Raw genomic sequence first — 20,865 nt, 5'->3', positions numbered from 1 at the left:
TGATTTTGGAGCATTTATGGGTTAATTCCTGTTGATGTTGGGTCACCTCCTGTACATGTTGGGGCATTTACAGGTTACTTCCTATTGATTTTGGGTCTTCCTATTGGTTTCGGAGCATTAAGGGGTCACTTTTTGTTGATTTTGTGTCACTTCCTGTTGATTTTGGAGCATTTATGAGTTAAATCCTGTTGGTTTTGGGTCACTTCCTACAAATGTAGGGGCATTCTGGTGTTACTTCCTGTATATTTTATATTGATTCCTTTTGATTTTGAACTCGGGGTCACTTCCTGTTGATTTTGGTGCATTTACGGGTTACTTCCTGTTGAATTTGGGTCACTTCATTATGGTTTCGAAGCATTTAGCATGTTTTTTTGTTGATTTTGTGTCAATTCCTGTTGATTTTGGAGCATTTACGGGTTGCTTCCTGTTGATTTCCGGACACTTCCTATTGGTTTCGGAACATTTAGGGTCATTTTTTCTTGATTTTGGGTCGTTTTCTGTTGGTTTTGGTGCATTTACGAGTTACTTCCTGTTGATTTTGGGTCACTTCCTGCACATGTAGGGACATTCTGGTGTCATTTTCTGTATGTTTTGGATTGTTTCCTTTTGATTTTAGGGCAATTTGGGGAGACTTCCTGTTCACTGGTCACTTCCTGTTGATTTTAGAGCATTTACGGGTTACTTCCTATTGATTTTGGGTCACTTCCTATTGGTTTCGGAGCATTTAGGGGTCACTTTTTGTTGATTTGGTGTCACTTCCTGTTGATTTTGGAGCATTTACAGGTTACTTCCTGTTGATTTTGGGTCACTTTCTATTGGTTTCGGAGCATTCAGGGTCACTTTGTGTTGATATTGTGTCACTTCCTGTACATGTTAGGGCATTCTGTACATTTCGCCCAAAAACTGGCTGATAACTTTGGTGCACCTTGATTTATAGGTGAATTATGGGAATTATGGGATGAGTGCAATTTTTAAAAAAATCAAATTTTGTTTTTCTTATTGGAAATGAATGTTTTTTTTTTTTTTTTTTTTTTTGACAGTGCCCCAAGAGCACGCTAGCAGCTAGAGCTGCTAGCCCAGGCTTTTAGCCCATTGTTTACCGTGCTGACCTGCCGCGCTTGGTGGCGGGGGTTCCAGTCCTGACCTGGTGGAAGGACACAGATTGCAAAGCCGATGCAGTCTCAGATCGGTTACACTGGTGCCGTTTCCCGGATTGGCAGTTAAAGTTTCGGGGGTGAGTGTTATGGGTGCCTTCCTCCCGATGACTTTAAGGAAGCACGTTAGCGGTTTTTAGCCTAGTGGTTACTGTGCTGTCCTGCCACGCAAGTTGCACTTAGAGGTGCAGGACCGAGTCCTGACCTGGTCAAAGGGGATGGATTGTGTCACCGGCAGGGTTATACACCAGTTACATTGGTCCCGTGACCTAGATCAGTAGTGAAGGATTTGGAGGTTGTGTGTAATGGCTGAAAGTTGGTGCGTTGCATGGCGTGGAAACCTCCCTCTTGATGCGAGCATGCTTGCGGCTAGAGCTGCTAGCCAGGACTTTTAGCCTCGAGGTTATGGTGCTTTCCTGCCAGTGGATTGAGTCCTGACCTGGTCGAGGGGGACGGATTGCGTTGCCAGCTTGGTTTCAGACTGGTTACACTAGTGTCGTGACCCCGATCGGTTCTGAAGGTTGCAGGGGGTGAGTATAAGGAGATCAAGTTGGTACGTTGTGTCCTGCCATGCAAGTCGCGCTTGGAGGTGAAGGATCGAGTCCTGACCTGATCGAAGGGGACGGATTGTGTCACCGGCAAGGTTACACACTGGTCCCGTCATCTAGATAACGGTAGTGAAAGATTCGGAGGTTGAGTGTAAAATGAGTGAAAGTTGGTGCGTTGCATGCCGTGGAAATCTCCCTCTCGATGCCTTCAGGGAGCATGCTTCCTGCTAGCTGCTAGCCTGGACTTTTAGCCTAGTGGTTACTGTGCTCTTCTGCCAGCACAGATTGAGTCCTGACCTGGTCGAGGGGGGTGGATCGAGTCGCCAGCTTGGTTTAAGACAGGTTACATTGGTGCCGTGACCCTGATCGGTTCTGAAGGTTGCAGGGGGTGAGTGTAATGAGATCAGGTTGGTACGTTGTATGCCGCAGAAACTTCCCTACTTTCAAGGGAGTAGGCTAGCGGCTAGAGCGGCTAGAGCGGCTAGCCTGGATTATTATCCTAGTGGTTAACCTGCTGTCCTGTTGCGCTTGGCGGTGCAGGTTCGAGTCCTGACTTGGTCAAAGGGGACGGAGCTCATTGCCGGCGCGGTATCAGATCGGTTAAATTTGGGCCATGACCCGGATCGGCAGCGAAGGTTTCAGGGGTGAGGGTAACGGGTGCAAGAGTGTGAAGTGCATGCTGTGGAAAACTCCCTCCCGATGTCTTCAAGGGAGCACGCTAGCGGCTAGAGTTGCTAGCCTGGGCTTTTAGCTTAGTGGTTACCGTGCTGTGCTGTTGCATTAACAACACTTGGTGGCGTGTTCGAGTCCTGACCTGTTCGATGAGGGCGGATTGCAGTTTAAGTTTGGTTACACCTACACCAGCATTGCGTGAGTTTTTAGAACCCTTTTAAGATGGAATGGCGTGAATCGGTCAAAATGTGTGGGTTGTACAGAGCGCCAAGAAAGTGGACAGAAAATTAAGAATTTTATATCTAGCAGCTTTGCTTTGCAATATTGCTTACCGGATGGTCTGCCTCATGAAGCGGTCGGGGTCTTGCGCTGTGTAGGTGGTGAGCATGGAGCCGGCGGGCAAGCCCTCGTCCAGCTTGATGGGTTTGGGATTGGGGCTGAACTCGGGGCTCTCGTTGAGGTCCAGGATGCGAATGGAGACGGTGGCGGTAGACTGGCGCGGCGAGTGGATGCCGCGGGCCAGCGGGGCCTCGTTCTCCGCCGCCACGCTCAGCACATACGAGCGAGTTAGCTCAAAGTCGATTGGCTGGATGGGGAGGAACGAAATTTAGGGGAAGTGTTGATGTAGATGATACGGCAAGAAGACTCTCACCTTGACCACAGTGAGGCGCCCAACGTTGGTGGCTGGGTCTGTCGGAATGGAGAAGTGCCCGACGGGGTCTCCGAAGACGATGCGGTAGACGGCGTTCCAGGCCGAAGAGTGCGGCTGGTCTTTGTCCGTCACCGTCAGATTGGTCACGATCACGTTCACAGAGTTCTCGTGGACCTCGCCAAAGAACTACGGGACACGCCCGGGGCAGAGTTAGCAGTCCGGATAGATTATCTCGAAATACGGCAATTAGCAAATGGGACGCACTTGAATATGCCACAGTCACGATACAATATCAAAAATATAAAAAAAAGAAAAATGCTATGTACTTAAAACTTATTTTCATTTCAGTTGCACATGCAAATGCAGTATAGACTAGGGATGTCCCGATCCAGGTTTTTGCACTTCCGATCCGATACCGATATTGTTTTGCACTTCCGATCCGATACTGACCGATACCGATACCGACCTATCTGAGCATGTGTTAAATTTTAAAGTTATTTAGCCTCCTTACTTAGTTGTCAGACTCATGTTGAAAAAGGTTTTAGTACTCTTGATAACAACTAGCCAGCTGAATTTGCTGAGTTTGATTAACACACAACGGTTGGTAACAAGAAACTGACCTGTTTATTCAGTGACAAACACAAAACATTATAAATAACAAACAGAAATGGCATAGTCAGTCAGTAAAACGTGCAAATAATATTGCAAACTGTCTTAAAAAAGCAAAACACACAAACAACCTCAGTGGAAAATCCCACAAACCCCCCAAGCTATTAGATGCTTTTAATGTTTCGTGCATTACTTACAATAATTGTATAAAAAGCCTCTCAGGTTGAAATAAACGACTATTTCAGTATCAAGTTAACATTTTAAAACGGTAAATAAAATACTCAAGTCCCCATTCTGTATCAGCAGCTTTAAACTACATTCAATTCATTTAATTTTGCGAATCAACTGTTAAAGTTGTTAAAATTGCTCCCGTTATTCCATAATTTCCCTTCTGTCTACTTTCGACATGTGAAAGTTTTAAAACTGTTTTGAAGATAGATTCAAGTCAAGATTTTGCCGATTTAGGAGTATTTTAGATAAAAAGTTAATTAGGTTCGCTTGGAAGGTTCACAACAGCCTACAAGGGAAGTCTCCTGCTTTAAGATGGTGGCTGTTTACTAACGCATCTGGTTTTCAATATTTCAATGTTGCTAACGCAGTCCAGTCTGTCATTTTGCATCTAGTTCTATATAAATATATCTATAATCTCCAGTAAAACGACGTTGACTTAGTTTGTAGCGGCTGTCAGCAGCAGTCAGGTATTCTTGTGTTTTTTATCCAGCGGCATGAGTTGAGCTAAAGCCGTGAGTTGACCATTGGCATTACCCGGGTCTATGACAAGCATTATGTTTACTTTCGGGACGCAATGCGGTCAGTTTCTCATTGCGTCCCAAAGACCGCGCTGTGTATTAGTTCCGCTTTACTTGACATATTTCAATAATCGGAATTTGGATGTTTGTGAATCGTTCTCGAATCTTCCACGGCCGAATCGCTCAAGGATGTAATGACAGCTGGGCATGTTGTACCGTGGTTCTAAGTGTTGGATGGTGCGTCTTTACTTACGAGAGATAATGGCTCGTCATCCAGAATTAATTCTTCGGCAATGACTCTTGTTATTCCCTGGGCTTTGGGACTGTCGAGTGCCAGTTTGTCACGCATAGCAAAAGTTTCTGCCAGTGTTAGTTGCGTAGGACCTGTCTTTTTGTCTTCGGTTTTGTTAACATACTCCTCATATTTTTTGTGGTGGTATTTCGCTAAATGCTTGATTAGCTTGGTTGTATTAAAACGTCTTACAGCTTTACCACTACGCTTGACTTTATTGTGGCATATGTTGCACTCTGCCTCTTCGTCTTTGTCGTCCTTTAATGTGAAATGATCCCACACAGCTGATATTTTTACCGATAAAGTCTCTCTGTAAATTGGGAGACGATAATGTAGTTTGTTGAAGGTGTGCCGTAAAATGCGGACCGGATTGTAGGGAAACCGAAGCAAAAACTGGAATGGATTATGTAAATCGGTGCGCTGGAAAACCCGAACCGGATTTGAGAAAAAAAAAAAAACTGGATCGGAAGTCTGGATCGGAATTTTTCCGTGTTCCGATCCGATACGCATTTTTTTGCGCATATCGACGTCCGATCCGATCCAAATATCGGATCGGGACATCTCTAGTATAGACTACAGTATAAAGCGAATGCATAAGAAAAGAGCAAATGAACCACCATGAAGCTTTGAAACAAATGGCTGTAAAGCTTCAAGAAGCTTCATCTAGTCATCACTGTCCTCTCACTTTCTCTGAGAGAGATAGACAACCTCTCGTGCCACCTGCTGTCTACACCGTTGTTGTTCTAATATATTGCAACTCCTGCCTCCTAGCATGCATTGTGGCCCTGAGGATATACATAACTTTCAAAGTTCATGTTCTGTGCTAAGTATTTCTTCAGTTACTGTTCCAGTTGTTTCATTGATTGCTAGTTATGCTGATTAGGTTGTTGTTATGTGATTATTTTAGTTAAATTTGAAACCCGGAGTTTGAATAACCTTTGATTTAATGTTCTGCTATTACTTGTCTATGCTTGTTAAGTGAGTGGAAGTTACTTCTGCTTACACATTATTAGCAGGAATTGTTTTGTCCTCATGAGCGCCACAAAATGGCTGACAGCTACTCGTGATAAGGTTGGCGGGTCAGTTTTGCGATTTGGCTCTAGCATTTGTGGATTATACTGTTCGAATCATATAGCGATACATCCAGTCATGATATAACAATTCCATTTTTTCAAACTCAATGCGTGTGTGATGTTTTGTATCGCAATATATCGTCATAAGGTATTTTGTCCCAAATCAAATGACGATACAGAGCGTGACTAGCGTATTTTTCGGACTATAAGTTGCGGTTTTTTTTCATATTTTGGCTGGGGGTGCGACTTAAAAAAGTTGTAAAGTTGTTAGCATGTTCTTATGCTATACTTATCTGAATAACTCTTTATAGCTATGGCCACGTTCGCGTTCTGCCTTTGGCAGTGTATGTTCAATTGTATTATTGACTTTTTTATCTAAAAATGGATGCATTTAGTTTGTGGCGCTTTCACAATTTCGATATATCAATTCCAGGTGGGAAAGTATCGATAGCTTGTTGGAATGTAAAGTTTGGCGATATATGACCACATCAATTTCTGGACGTCCCGGTTGAAGATGCATACCGTGTCGGTGGTGAATTCCGGCGGGTTGTCGTTGACGTCTGTGATCTTGATGACTGTAGTGGCGGTGTTGGAAAGGCCGTACGTGGGGTTCCCTTCCATGTCGGTGGCCTGGATGATCAGCGTGTACTGAGATACTTTCTGAAACAACAACAAAAAACGAGAATCAGATCCGATACAATTTGATCTAACCCACTTAGCATGCGGTACGATACAGTCTAATAACCATGTAATTACGGTTGTCAAAAGTATCGAGTATCCATACGTAAATTTGGTACGTGGATACGATATTTGATCGCAAAAGTATCGAAACTCAGTTATTTATTTTTGTACTATCATAGGTCACCAGAAAAAATTCTTTTCATGGTATAAATTTTGGAGTAGAGTGGTCAAAGGTCATCGAGGCCAGAAAAGGTCAGTCTGTGTGTTTGTTTTCAAGATAACATAAGAACTAATAAAGGGCTTACTATCAAATTTGTAGGATATATTTTTAATATGAATTAGAAGAGTTGATAAAATTTTGGAGTAGTGAGGTCAAAGGTCACAGAGGTCAGAAAAGGCCCATATATTGTATGAATTGTAAAAGTTGATTAAATTTTGGAGTAGTGAGGTCAAGGTCCACAGAGGTCAGAGAAGGAGCTGACATTTTGAGGTAGTGAGGCCGAAGGTCACAAAGGTCAGGAAAGGTCTGTCTGTTTGTTCAAGATAACTCAAGAATAAATAAAGGGATTATTATCAAATTTGCAGGATATGTTCGTAGTATTAATCGGAAGAGTTGATAAAATTTTGGAGTCGTGAGGTAAAACGTCACAGAGGTCAGAAAAGATCGGTCTACAGTAGGATTGTTCCGATCATGTTTTTTTGCCCCCGATCCGATCCCGATCGTTTTAGTTTGAGTATCTGCCGATTGCGATATTTCCCGATCCGATTGCTTTTTTTTGCTGCTCCTTATTCAATTCGAATCGTTCCCGATAATTTTTCCCGATCATATACATTTTGGCAATGCATTAAGAAAAAAATCAATAAAACTCGGACGAATATATACTGTACATTCAACATACAGTACATAAGTACTGTATTTGTTTATTATGACAATAAATCCTCAAGATGGCATTTACATTATCAAAATTCTTTCTGTGAGAGGGATCCACGGATAGAAAGACTTGTAATTCTTAAAGGATAAATGTGACTTTGTATATTGTGACTAAATATTGCCATCTAGAATATTTGTTGAGCTTTCAGTAAATGATACTGTAGCCATTTACCTGTTCTGCCCAAATGCATGATGGGAAGTGCAACCATGACTGTGCGTAGTGGTACCAATTGTTATATCTTCTCTGCGTTGGGAAATAACGTAGGGTGTTGAGAAAAAGATCAATTTCTACCTTTCTTCCCCACATTGCTTCCCACGATATTTCTAATCGTAGGGAGAGGGATTGTAAGGCTTTAGCCAATTAAAAAAAGGCTCCAAAGGCTGCCAAAATTCACTCTACTCATTTTACGCTGCCTTTTAGCTCTATACATAGGTAAAACGTCGCCATTACAGATTGAACGCGACAATGCGTGAGTGGGTCGTGCAGTGCATGCGTTAATTGCGTTAAATATTTTAACGTGATAAAAAAAATTAAAATAAAAAATTACCGCCGTTAACGGGATAAATTTGATAACCCTACCTTAAGCCTAAACTAAAGACTCTGGATGAGTGTAACATATTATGTCTGTAACGTTAAATACAATTAGAAAACGATTAATTTAAAAATATATATATTACAAAAAGGCATGCCCGATATTTTTTTGCCGATTCCGATACTTTGAAAATGACGTGATCGGATCCGATCGATCCGATCGATCGGGACATCTCTAGTCTACAGTATATGGTTGCGTTCATTATCAAACTTGCAGGATATGTTTGTCATAAGAAATTTTGGAGTAGTGTGGTCAAAGGTCCCAGATGATAAAAAAGGATCTTAGATTTTTTCGGCTAATGAGGCCAAAGGTCATACAGGTCAGCAAAGATCTGTCTGTATGGCTGTGTTCTAGATAGCTCAAGAACAAATAAAGGGATTATTATCAAATTTGTAGGATATGTTTGTAAAAGGAATTTTTGGAGTAGTGAGGTCAAAGGTCACCGAGGTCCGAAAAGGTCCGTGTTTGCGTTCAAGATGACTCAAGAGCAAATAAACACATTATAAAAACTTGCAGGATATGTTTGTAATAATATGAATCGAAACACTTGATAAAATTTTGGAATAATGAGGTCATAGTTCAAAGAGGTCAGTAAGTAAAGGAGCTTAGAGTTGAGTAAAGTTTAGTAAAGGTCTGTATGCTTGTGTTCAAGATAAGTCAAGAACGAACGAGGGGATTATTGTCAAATTTGCAGGATATGTTTGGAATTTGAATTAGAACAGTTGATAAAAAATTGGAGTAGTGTTCACAGAGGTCAGTGAGTAAAAGAGCTTAAATTTTCAGGTAGTGAGGCCGAAGGTCACAGGTCAGCAAAGGTCTGTCTGTATGTTTGCTTTCATGAGCACTCAAGAACGAATAAAGGGATTATTATCAAACTTGCCAGATATGTTCGTATTATGAAACGGAAGAGGTGATTAAATTTTGGGGTCATGAGTTCAAAGGTCATAGAAATCAGAAAAGATGTTCTTCGATAACTGGATATGGATAAGTCTATTTAACTTGAATTTGCAGTGTAGGTGATATGATGAGAAGCAAAAGAGTCGAATGTCAACTGATGTTAGAAAAATAGCAATCCGTTGAATTTGACTGCTTAGGCTGAGGTCGTGAGTGAGTAGTGAGGCCAAAGGTCATATAGGTCAAAAAAGAATAAAGGGATTAACATTAAATTTACAGGATATGTTTGTATGAGGAAATTTCTGAGTCGTGAGATCAAAGGTCATAGATAACGGAAAAGGAGCTTAGATTTTGGAGTAGTGAGGACAAAGGTCACAAAGGTCAGAAAAGCTCTATGTTTGGATTCAAGAACAATCAAGGGCGAATAAAGGGATTTATTTAATTTACAGTATAAGTTTGTTATATGAATATCTTCCAATTCCAGAATGACCCTTATATTACCCCGTTACGAAATACGGTCGGCTTCCATTAGCGAGTGACAAGAACGTATTCCCTCCAATTACGACGAATCACAATTCACGCCAGTTACCCGGCGACACGTTTCAATTCATTTCCCCTCCGTTGACGATGGATTACAGTCGACTTCAATTCTCATTTGACAATTTATACCAATGAATTTGCCGTGTGACAAATAAAAGAGCGAGACTGCGTTTCCTGAATAAAACCCGAGCCGTCGCCGAGCGATTTACGGACGGGCGGCCGTGGTTTCAGTCTTTTCGACGGCCCCGCGCTGGCACGCAAATGACAAACGGTGGCTGCACTAGTGTTGGATTATGACTAAAAAAAGACACAATCTGTTTTCGCGCCGCGGGAAGCGCCGCGGGCCAGACAGACGCTGACAGGCGGGGACTCCATATGGCCGACGAACGCCCCCGCCTACCCGTCCCCCCCCCTCCCTTACGCACCTCGCGGTCCAGGCCCGCCGCCACGGTGATGATGTCACCCGTCTTGTTGTTAATGGTGAACATGTTGGTGGACGGGCTTTGGGGACTCTGAGTCAGGATCTTGTAGCGCAGCATCCCATTGGCCGTCTTGGGATCGTCCTTGTCCACCGCCGTCACGGTCATGACGAAGGTTCCTGCGGGGAGGCGGAGTAGGGTTGTCAGGAAGGCGGCCGTTGACGGCGTTATACGTCCAATCCGTTTGGACGTCTATCGCCGTCAATGGCAGCTAATGAGTTAAAATACGAGAGTGTACAGAAAAATGGCGAGAGGTGGTTAGGTACTTGTACTGTTTTTTTTTAATTTACATTTTTTTTTTTTGAAATTTTAAATTTTTAAAAAATTTTAAGAAATTTAAAACTTTCTTTTTTTTTCATTTTTGTAAATTGAAAACAGGAAAAAAAAAAGAAAAACAATAGATTTTTATTTAAAAAAAAATAAATCAAAAATATTTGTATTATTTATTATTTTAAAATATCAAGATTTTCGAAAAATATTTATATTATTTATTTATTATTATTTAAAATATATATTATAAAAACATTTTGTAATAATCTCTTTAACTTAAAAAATGTTATTTTTGTAAATTGGAAACAAGAAAAAAAATGTAATAACAATTGATTTTTATGAGATCAATTAAAAAATATTTGTATTATTTGTTATTATTAAAAAATATTACATATTTCGAAAAATGTCATTATTTCTGTTATTTATTAAATGAAATCCTATTTATTTGTTTAAAAATTTTTTTTTTTTTTTTTACAGTTGTAATAATTAAATAAAATATTCCTTTCCATTTAAAATTTTAATTAATTTTATTGTGATAGTTTCTTACTTTTAACTTAAAAAAGTTTTTTTTTTCATTTTTGTAATTTGAAAACAATTGATTTTTATTTTTTTTTAAAAAAAATCAATCAAAACATTTGTATTATTTATTATTATTTAAAAATATCAAGATTTTCAAAAAATATTATTTATATTATTTAAGTTAAAAAAATATATTATAAAAACATTTTGTAATAATCTTTTTTTAACTTAAAAAATGTTATTTTTGTAAATTGGAAACAGGAAAAAATGTAATAACAATTGATTTTTATAAAATCAATTAAAAAATATTTGTGTTATTTGTTATTATTCAAAAATATTACATATTTCGAAAAATATCATTATTTCTATTATTTACTGTAATTTTCGGAATATAAGCCGCTACTTTTTTCCCTCATTTTGAATCCTGCGGTTAATAGTCCAGTGCGGCTTATTTGTTGATTTATTTGGGTTAATAGGTAACACTTTATTTGACGGCGGCGTCAAACGACTGCCATAAGACCTTCATAATTATGACATGACACTATCATGGGCATTAATGAATGCTTATGACAGATTTCATTTAGTATCATGCGGCAAATTATGTCACTAACACCATTTATTTCCAGCTCGGATCTTTTGCATCCATTCACAAGTGATATAATTTGCTGGCTGGGACAAAATGACATCTGTCATAAGTATGATGATGGTCTTATGACAGTCTTGTGGCACCACTGTCAAATACAGTGCTACTATATACAATAACTAGCAATTAATGAAACAACTGGAGCAGTAACTGAAGAAGTAATTATCAAAGAACATGAATTTTGATTGTTATTTACATCTGTAGCGCTGCAATGCATGATGGGAGGCATGCTGGACGACAACAGTATTGACAGCAGGTGGCAGCAGAGGTTGACGGTCTCCCCCAAGAGAACAGTGATGGCCAAATGAAGCGAGAACAGTGAAGGCCAAATGACGCTTCTTGAAGCAATGAAGCTTTGCAGCCAATTGTTTCAAAGCGTGATGGTGGTACATTTGGTCTTATGACAGTCTTATGATGCTGTTGTCAATGAAGTGTTACCGGTTTATATCTTTTGGTGTAACTATCCCATACTACAGTGAGGACCGCTGCGGCTTATAGTCCAACGCGGCTTATCTATGAACAAACGCAGTTTTCGTGTCAAATTTGGTGGGTGGCGGCTTATAGTCAGGTGCGCCTTATAGTCCAAAAATTACGGTTAAAAAATCCTATGTATTTGTTTTTAAATTGTTTTTTTAAGTTGTAATAATTAAAAATAATAAAATATTCCTTTCCATTTAAAATTTTAATTAATTTTTTTGTAATATTCTCTTACTTCTTTTAACTTAAAAAAAGTTTTTTTCCCCATTTTTTGTAATTTGGAAACAGGAAAAAAATTGTAAAACCAATTCATTTTCATTTAAAAAAAACATCAATAAAAATATGTGTATTATTTATTATTATTTAAAAATATTGAATATTTTGAAAAACTTCATTATATGAATTAATTTCTGTAATATTTCTTATTTTTTTATTTTTAAAAATTCATCTTATTTTTGTAAACTGAAAATAAAAAGTTTATGTTGTCGGTTTTATGACATTTGTTTGACATATGTTTATAGAGCAATATTAAATACTGTAATATTGTATAATTTATTATAGCATTAATTATTATTGTTTTTATTAATAATTCCCACCCAATTCTTACATTTATAATTAATTAATAATGCAAATAAATGATAATAAAATAATAATAAAATAATATATGAATAAATAAATACTTTAAAATTACAAATTAAGTGAATTTTAAATACAACTGTAAAAAGATGAACATTTTGAAAAATAAAAATGTATTTTTTTAAATTTAGCATTATAAATATGAATATTTAATATTTTAAAATGATAATAATGCTTTTAATATATGAATAAATAAATACTTTAAAAAGACAACTTTAGTATTGAAATGTCAATCAATAAAAGTGATAACTAATAAAAATTAAATAAAAACTGAAATACTGTACTTTTTAAAAAAAATTACACTATATGTAATAAAAAATTCTTATTGCACTTCTGCACTCATTTTATCTTTCATTTAAAAGATAAAGCAGTAAACTTGGATGAAATGTTCATTTATAAAAGTAAAAAGTATTAAAAAAAAAAGAAATCAACTCTTTTTGTAGTTTATTTTTTTAATTTCACAGTATATAAATGAGTATTTGAGTGAGTTAAATAGTAGAAGTTCTTCCAAAATATTTGAAAAGAAACAGTAAAACTATTTCGTCGTCCAAGTTGAATACAACTGAACTCTACTCGATCATTGAATTTATTTCAACTTTGGCGTGCCACTAGAGGGAGCCAGCGTACATTTGGTGAGACTCGCGTCACACTTCGAGAAGCACAGACTTAAAATGAAAGGATTTTATCTTTTTGAAATGTGTCCGTACCTGGCTTGGAGCCTTCCGGCACGGTTCCGTTAAAGACTGTGTGCGTGAACTCCGGACGGTTATCGTTCTGGTCAATGACGTTGATGTGGATCTCCACCGGGGTCTCCACCTGGTTGCCGTTTAAGTCCACAGCGTGGGCTCGCAACTGTGGGAACCAAATTAGTGTTTTTATGCAGTACAAGACGAGTCCAATCGTTCTGAAGAACTTTCCTTCGGTTAAAATTCCACACTCTGAAACTGTCAATGATTTTGATGATGATGACAATAACAATAAATTCATTCATTCATTCAAAAAAGAAAGTATTTAAGTAGAATAAAATAGAGTATTAATTTTTTCAAAATCAAAATAAATCACAGAATATTAGTTGTTTTTATTAAAAGAAAAAAATATTTAAATAAATAAAAAAAGGAATATTTTCTCTTTTTTTCCTTTTTCCATTTGTATAAATGTAAACTTTAAAAAAAAATAAAAATATCTTTTAAATTTAGTTTTATCAATATTAGTATTTTTTTAAATGATAGTACATTTATAAGTAATTAAATAATTTTTTTACTTTCATTTATGAAAATGAAAATTAAAAAAATTAGAAAATTTAAATTGAAAATTAAGTGAATGTTGAATACAACTGTAAAACGATTAACATTTTGAAAAATAAAAATGTATTATTTAAATTTAGCATTATAAATATGAATATTTAATATTTTAAAATGATAATGCTTTTAAATACAATTGTAACTAAATATTAAAAAAAAAACTAAAAATATTTTTAAAATCATATCAATAATAATATATTTAAAAATCAATATTCTACAAATAAATTTATGAATAAATAAGAGAATATTTTAGTTTTAAAAAATTTAATTATTGTATTTTAGTGTAAAAAATGTAACTTTATATTACAAAATTTAAACGATAAATATTTTCTATTTTTCCTTTTTTACTTATAATTTTTAATTAATACAATTGTAAAAAACATTTTGAAAATAAGTGAAAATATTTTTCAATCAAATAACACAATAACAATATTTTTCAATATTTAATATTTTAATATTGTTATTAGAATTATTATTAATTACTAGACATAATTATTTGAATTGTTTAATCGACTTTTTGTTTTCAATTTCCAAAATTAAAATAAGACATTTAAAAAAGATAAATAAGAGAACATTATTATAGTAAAAAAATTTGTTAAAAATTTAGTTTTCTATTTTTATTGTAATTTAAAAAAAAATCTGATTATTTTTCAATATTTAGAATTTTAAAATGATAATACAAATATTTTGTATTTATTTATTTCTAATTAAAATCTATTTAAAAAAAACATTTTACTTTTAATTTCCCCCCAAAATCCAAAAACATGTTTAAATTGAAAAATTAATAAATAAAAAATAGAATATCATTTTAATTGTAAATTAATTAAAATTTTTGTTGTAAAAAAAGAAATTCAATATTTAATGTTTGGAAATAATAATAAAGAATACAAATATATATATAAAAAAAAAAAGTTATTAGTAAAATTCAATTTTTTTCACATTTACCTTTTTCTTTTCAATTTACAAAAAAATCCTAATTAAAAAAATACAACATTATTTTTCCTTTAAAGATGAAAATGAATACAAATTTTAATTTAATTTTCATTTCTACCAGCCATCCCAGTTAAAATGGATTCTTGCTATGTCATCAGGCTGGTCGCCTGTTTAAATCCCAGCACCGACTGTCTGCTGCGGAAGACACTGAACCGTAACATGCCTACAGGACATCACGCCACGGCAAATGAGAAACAGTTCTCATTTTTCTCACCTGATTAAACAAACAACGAAAGAATGACTCACAACAGCCTGCTGGAAATTTATTCCAAACACCTCTTGCTAGTCTAATCATCCTTACTTCCCGGTATGTTGTCTGTAACCTAGTTTAAAATTTCATTTTTCAATGGAGTTTCAATTTGCCCTACTAAAGACGCTAATTGTACAACGGAGCCACCACCGGCAGGCGTACCATATTCAATGCAGACCCGGCTGCAGAAAGAAATGACGGGGGGGGGCATTAGATTGTGTGTGTGTGTGTGTGTGTGGGGGCACTTCTTCAACGTAAATTTAGCCTGAACAGTGGCGTTATTATCCGTACATTACGACATCAGTGCACTGAAATATTTTTCTGTCACTGAAGTCACAAAAAAAACCCCTGAAAATCACATTGTTTGATTTTGAAAGAATTTTATTTCCAATTAGAGTGGAAAATAAGCATTTGGTCACCTACAAACAAGCAAGATTTCTGGCTGTCAAAGAGGTCTAACTTCTTCTAACGAGGTCTAACGAGGCTCCACTCGTTACCTGTATTAATGGCACCCGTTTTAACTCATTATCGGTATAAAACACACCTGTCCACAACCTCAGTCAGTCACATTCCAAACTCCACTATGGCCAAGACCAAAGAGCTTTCGAAGGACACCGGAGACAAAATTGTGGACCTGCACCAGGCTGGGAAGACTGAATCTGCAATAGGTAAAACGCTTGGTGTAGAGAAATCAACTGTGGGAGCACTTATTAGAAAATGCAAGACATACAAGACCACTGATAATCTCCCTCGATCTGGGGCTCCGTGCAAGATCTCACCCTGTGGCGTCAAAATGATAACAAGAACGGTGAGCAAAAATCCCAGAACCACCTAGTGAATGACCTACAGAGAGCTGGGACCACAGTAACAAAGGCTACTATCAGTAACACAATGCGCCGCCAGGGACTCAAGTCCTGCACTGCCAGACGTGCCCCCCTGCTGAAGCCAGCACACATCCAGGCCCGTCTGCGGTACGCTAGAGAGCATTTGGATGATCCATAAGAGGACTGGGAGAATGTGTTATGGTCAGATGAAACCAAAATAGAACTTTTTGGTAGAAACACAGGTTCTCGTGTTTGGAGGAGAAAGAATACTGAATTGCATCCGAAGAACACCATACCCACTGTGAAGCATGGGGGTGGAAACATCATGCTTTGGGACTGTTTTTCTGCAAAGGGACCAGGACGACTGATCCGTGTAAAGGAAAGAATGAATGGGGCCATGTATCGAGAGATTTTGAGTGAAAATCTCCTTCTATCAGCAAGTGCATTGTAGATGAGACGTGGCTGGGTCTTTCAGCATGACAATGATCCCAAACACACAGCCAGGGCAACAAAGGACTGACTTCGTAAGAAGCATTTCAAGGTCCTGGAGTGGCCTAGCCAGTCCCCAGATCTCAACCCCATCGAAAATCTGTGGAGGGAGTTGAAAGTCCGTGTTGCCCAACGACAACCAAAACATCTCTGCTCTAGAGGAAATCTGCATGGAGGAATGGGCCAAAATACCAGCAACAGTGTGTGAAAAGCTTGTGAAGAGTTACAGAAAACGTTTGGCCTCCGTTATTGCCAACAAAGGGTACATAACAAAGTATTGAGATGAACTTTTGGTATTTACCAAATACTTATTTTCCACTATGATTTGCAAATAAATCATTTTAAAAAATCAAACAATGTGATTTTCAGTTTTTTTTTTTTCCACATTTTCTCTCTCATGGTTGAGGTTTACCCATGTTGACAATTACAGGCCTCTCTAATATTTACAAGTGGGAGAATTTGCACTATTAGTGGTTGCCTAAATACTAAAAAAGATTTATCATTTAATGAAGGCGTAAAGGTCCAATTTTGGCAAGACAAAAGTTTTGTCGCCTACAGAAAGTAGAGTGAAAATTGAACAAAAAATGTACTTCAATTACAAAAATATGTTTCATAACATTGGCAAATTAAGTAGTGGTGCTGTGAGATCTAAATTAAATATTTTGTATGACTTCCGTGGGCTTCGACAATGATTGATACAATTTATTGATGAAGTCATCAGGAACATCAAAGAAAGCAGTCTTGCATGCCTCACAGAGTTCATCAACATTCTTGGGTTTCGTCTTCCATGCTTCCTCTTTCATCCAACCCCAGACATGCTCAGTGATTTTCATGTCTGGTGACTGGGCTGGCCAGTCCTGGAGGATCTTGATCTTCTGTGCCTTGAGGAACTTTGAGCTAGAGATTGACGTAAGCGATGGAGCACCATCCTGCTGGAGAATTTGTCCCTTTTTATGGTTAGGAATGTAAGAGGCAGCTAAGAATCTACTACCTGTGAAGCTAAATATATGGCACTGGCTTAAACCATACATGAATGCCTATATTTAGAACAAGTACTAGGTAGCATTGATCCTTATCAGTACACTCCAACAACTGTACACGATGACAACCAGGGGACAATCGCTCTTGCCAAAAATCCTGTTATCAGACAGGGATGCAAGCACGTAGACATAAAATATCATTTTGTTATCTATTGTGAATCAGGGAAGAGTAACATTGACGTATTGTCCAATGGATGACATGATAGCCCATTTTTGGAGTTTTGTAGTACTGCAACGATTAATCGATTAACTCGCGTATTCGATAAGAAAAAAATATTCGAATTTAATTAAACAAATACTCAAAGCAACAAAATTTAATTGGCGTTGTAATGGTTTATTTTGAAAGTGTTTACATTTAGTTTTATTGATTAGGGTGGATACACTGTCCTCTGGTCTGCCTCATTTCACATGGCTGAATCCAACTGCTCCCTGTTAAGACCAACGTAAGCCAAGTTTTTGTTTGGGCTAATGTTTTTTAATGCATTCGTGACTTAGTTTTTAAGTATATTTAGTCGTTTTTAGTGGGAATGTGAGTCTGAACCATTTGTTAAGAGCATTGTAAAAAAAAGTTAGCATTTTATAGCATTTAAGCTAGGGGACTTTTGCTATGTAAGTAAGCCAATTATTCTTTTGTTGTACGTAGCTCCTCATTTATTTGTTTTTTATACCGTTTGAGGCTCACCCCAGGTATTTTAATTTGTCTTGTTCTTGATCCGATTACTCGATTATTCGAACTAACTAGCTCATCGATCAATCGATTACTAAAATAATCGATAGCTGCAGCCCTAGAGTTTTGTGTAAAATGATAATGATTTATCAATCATTTTCTGGGAGAAATTGAGCATTATCTGACAGAATTGCAGGGGTGCCAATTATTTTGGCCAGCAGTGCAATTAGGTTCTTATTGATTAGGAATGTAACACTGACCATCGCCGTTCACCCATTCTGTTTTGTCTTATTCATGTCCCGTCTCCAACAAAAAGTGTACATGCAGGTTATGCAGTTATATCGTTTGAACCAATATTGAGACCAAACCTACGCCCTTGCCTCAGTGGTGTTCTTAACATTACGGCTCACCCTTGTTTCATGTCCTACCTCCTGTTCAGCAACACTCTTGATGTAAATGTGTTTACATCGGTGTTACCGTGCGCGCTCTGCATCAACAAGGTACAAAATACAGACGCTTGACTCTCGGCATCGGGCCAATTAGCGAGCGCGAGACGAATGCGCTCGGCGTGGAAATATGACGAATAAAGCCTCGGGCTTTATTGGACCCTCGGCCGGTGATTCGTTAGGGCGCCGTGCCCCCTCATGAATAAAGATGTCGGCGCATCTCGCTTCTGACAACTCCATCCAGCGCCATGAATATTCATCAGGCGGCTTAAATGCAAATGGGCCTGCTGCGACTCCAGATTTGCTACGCCGCGGCGCTAGCGATCAAAAGGTTACGCGCGCGCAGGCGGGTGACTGCGGTAGATGTCGGCCGACTCCCGTTTTAAGGAGAACTTTTTCTTTTTCATCTGCCGGCATTAGAGAGAATTCATTCGGCCCGGCTCGGGTGCCGGGACCAAAATGAAAGGCTGTGCTCGATTTTGACTGGGATCGTTTGGAGGAATTCGCACGGAGCAGTGCTTCTAGAGCGCCGGTTGCTACGCCAAAGAGTTACCGGGTTAGATTTAAGGTGTGTGACGATATATCGAAAAGGTGATATATCAATATATCGATAAGCTCACGCCAAGAGTCGATATATTGTTTTTAAAAAGTGTCACTGTTTATCTAGAAAACATTAGCATTATATAGCATTTAAGATGGCTAAGGAAGTTAGCCAATTGTTGTAAACATTAGCATTATGTAGTATTTAAACTAGCGGACTTTTCCTATATAAGTTAGACAGTTGTTGTAAACATTAGCATTATATAGCATTTCAGATAGCGGACTTTTGCTATGTAAGTTAGCCAATTGTTGTAAACATTAGCGTTATATAGCATTTAAGATAGCTGACTGTTGCTATACAAGTTAGCCAATTCTTGTAATCTTTAGCATTATATAGCATTTAAGTGAGTAGACTTTTCCAATACAAGTTAGCCAGTTGTTGTAAACATTAGCATTATATAGTATTTAAGCTTGCAGACTTTTGCTATACAAGTTAGCCAATTGTTGTAAACATTAGCATTATATAGCATTTAAGTGAGCAGACTTTTCCTATACAAGTTAGCCAGTTGTTGTAAACATTAGCATTATATAGCATTTAAGCTAGCAAACTTTTGCTATGCAAGTTAGCCAATTGTTGTTAACATTAGCATTATATAGCATTTAAGATGGCTATGCAAGTTAGCCAATTGTTGTAAACATATATAGCATTTAATATAGCAGACTTTTGCTATGCAAGTTAGCCAATTGTTGTAAACATTAGCATTGTATAGCATTTAAGCTAGCGGACGCTTGCTCTGCAAGTTAGCCAATTGTTTTTAACATTAGCAATATATAGCATTTAAGATGGCTATGCAAGTTAGCCAATTGTTGTAAACATTAGCATTATATAGCATTTAATCTAGCAGACTTTTGCTATGCAAGTTAGCCAGTTGTTGTAAACATTAGCATTATATAGCATTTAAGCTAGTGGACGCTTGCTCTGCAAGTTAGCCAATTGTTGTTAACATTAGCATTATATAGCATTTAAGATGGTTATGCAAGTTAGCCAATTGTTGTAAACATTTGCATTATATAGTATTTAATCTAGCAGACTTTTGTTCTGCAAGTTAGCCAATTGTTGTAAACATTAGCATGATATAGCATTTAATCTAGCAGACTTTTGCTATGCAAGTTAGCCAATTGTTGTTAACATTAGCATTATATAGCATTTAAGATGGTTATGCAAGTTAGCCAATTGTTGTAAACATTTGCATTATATAGTATTTAATCTAGCAGACTTTTGCTCTGCAAGTTAGCCAATTGTTGTAAACATTAGCATGATATAGCACGTTTAAGCTAGCGGACTCTTGCTCGGCAAGTTAGCCAATTGTTGTAAACATTAGCATTATATAGCATTTAAGCTAGCGGACGCTTGCTCTGCAAGTTAGCCAATTGTTGTAAACATTAGCACTATACAGCATTTAAGCTAGCGGACGCTTGCTCTGCAAGTTAGCCAATTGTTGTAAACATTAGGATTATATAGCATTTAAGCTAGCGGACGCTTGCTCTGCAAGTTAGCCAATTGTTGTTAACATTAGCATTATATAGCATTTAAGATGGTTATGCAAGTTAGCCAATTGTTGTAAACATTAGCATTATATAGCATTTAATCTAGCAGACTTTTGCCACGCAAGTTAGCCAATTGTTGTAAACATTAGCATTATATAGCATTTAAGCTAGCAGACTTTTGCTATGCAAGTTAGCCAATTGTTGTTAACATTAGCATTATATAGCATTTAAGATGGTTATGCAAGTTAGCCAATTGTTGTAAACATTAGCATTATATAGCATTTAATCTAGCAGACTTTTGCCACGCAAGTTAGCCAATTGTTGTAAACATTAGCATTATATAGCATTTAAGCTA

General features: G+C 37.2%; 1 protein-coding gene across 1 annotated transcript in view; it reads right to left on the bottom strand.

Moving 5' to 3' along the window:
* LOC130918476 (cadherin-2-like) overlaps positions 1-20,865 on the bottom strand; it is a 115,909-nt gene that overhangs the window by 23,257 nt on the left and 71,787 nt on the right. The window contains exons 6-10 of the mRNA XM_057840198.1: positions 13,120-13,264; positions 9,814-9,986; positions 6,272-6,409; positions 3,027-3,212; positions 2,707-2,960 (exon numbers count right to left, since the gene is read on the bottom strand). Coding sequence (XP_057696181.1) covers positions 2,707-2,960; positions 3,027-3,212; positions 6,272-6,409; positions 9,814-9,986; positions 13,120-13,264 — 896 coding nt within the window. The remainder of the gene's footprint in view (positions 1-2,706; positions 2,961-3,026; positions 3,213-6,271; positions 6,410-9,813; positions 9,987-13,119; positions 13,265-20,865) is intronic.

The sequence above is a fragment of the Corythoichthys intestinalis genome, chromosome 7, assembly GCF_030265065.1.
Source record: "Corythoichthys intestinalis isolate RoL2023-P3 chromosome 7, ASM3026506v1, whole genome shotgun sequence".
In the NCBI taxonomy this organism is placed as follows: Eukaryota; Metazoa; Chordata; class Actinopteri; order Syngnathiformes; family Syngnathidae; genus Corythoichthys; species Corythoichthys intestinalis.
Note: the sequence above shows the minus strand (reverse complement) of the source record. Positions and strands in the feature narration are given on the sequence as shown.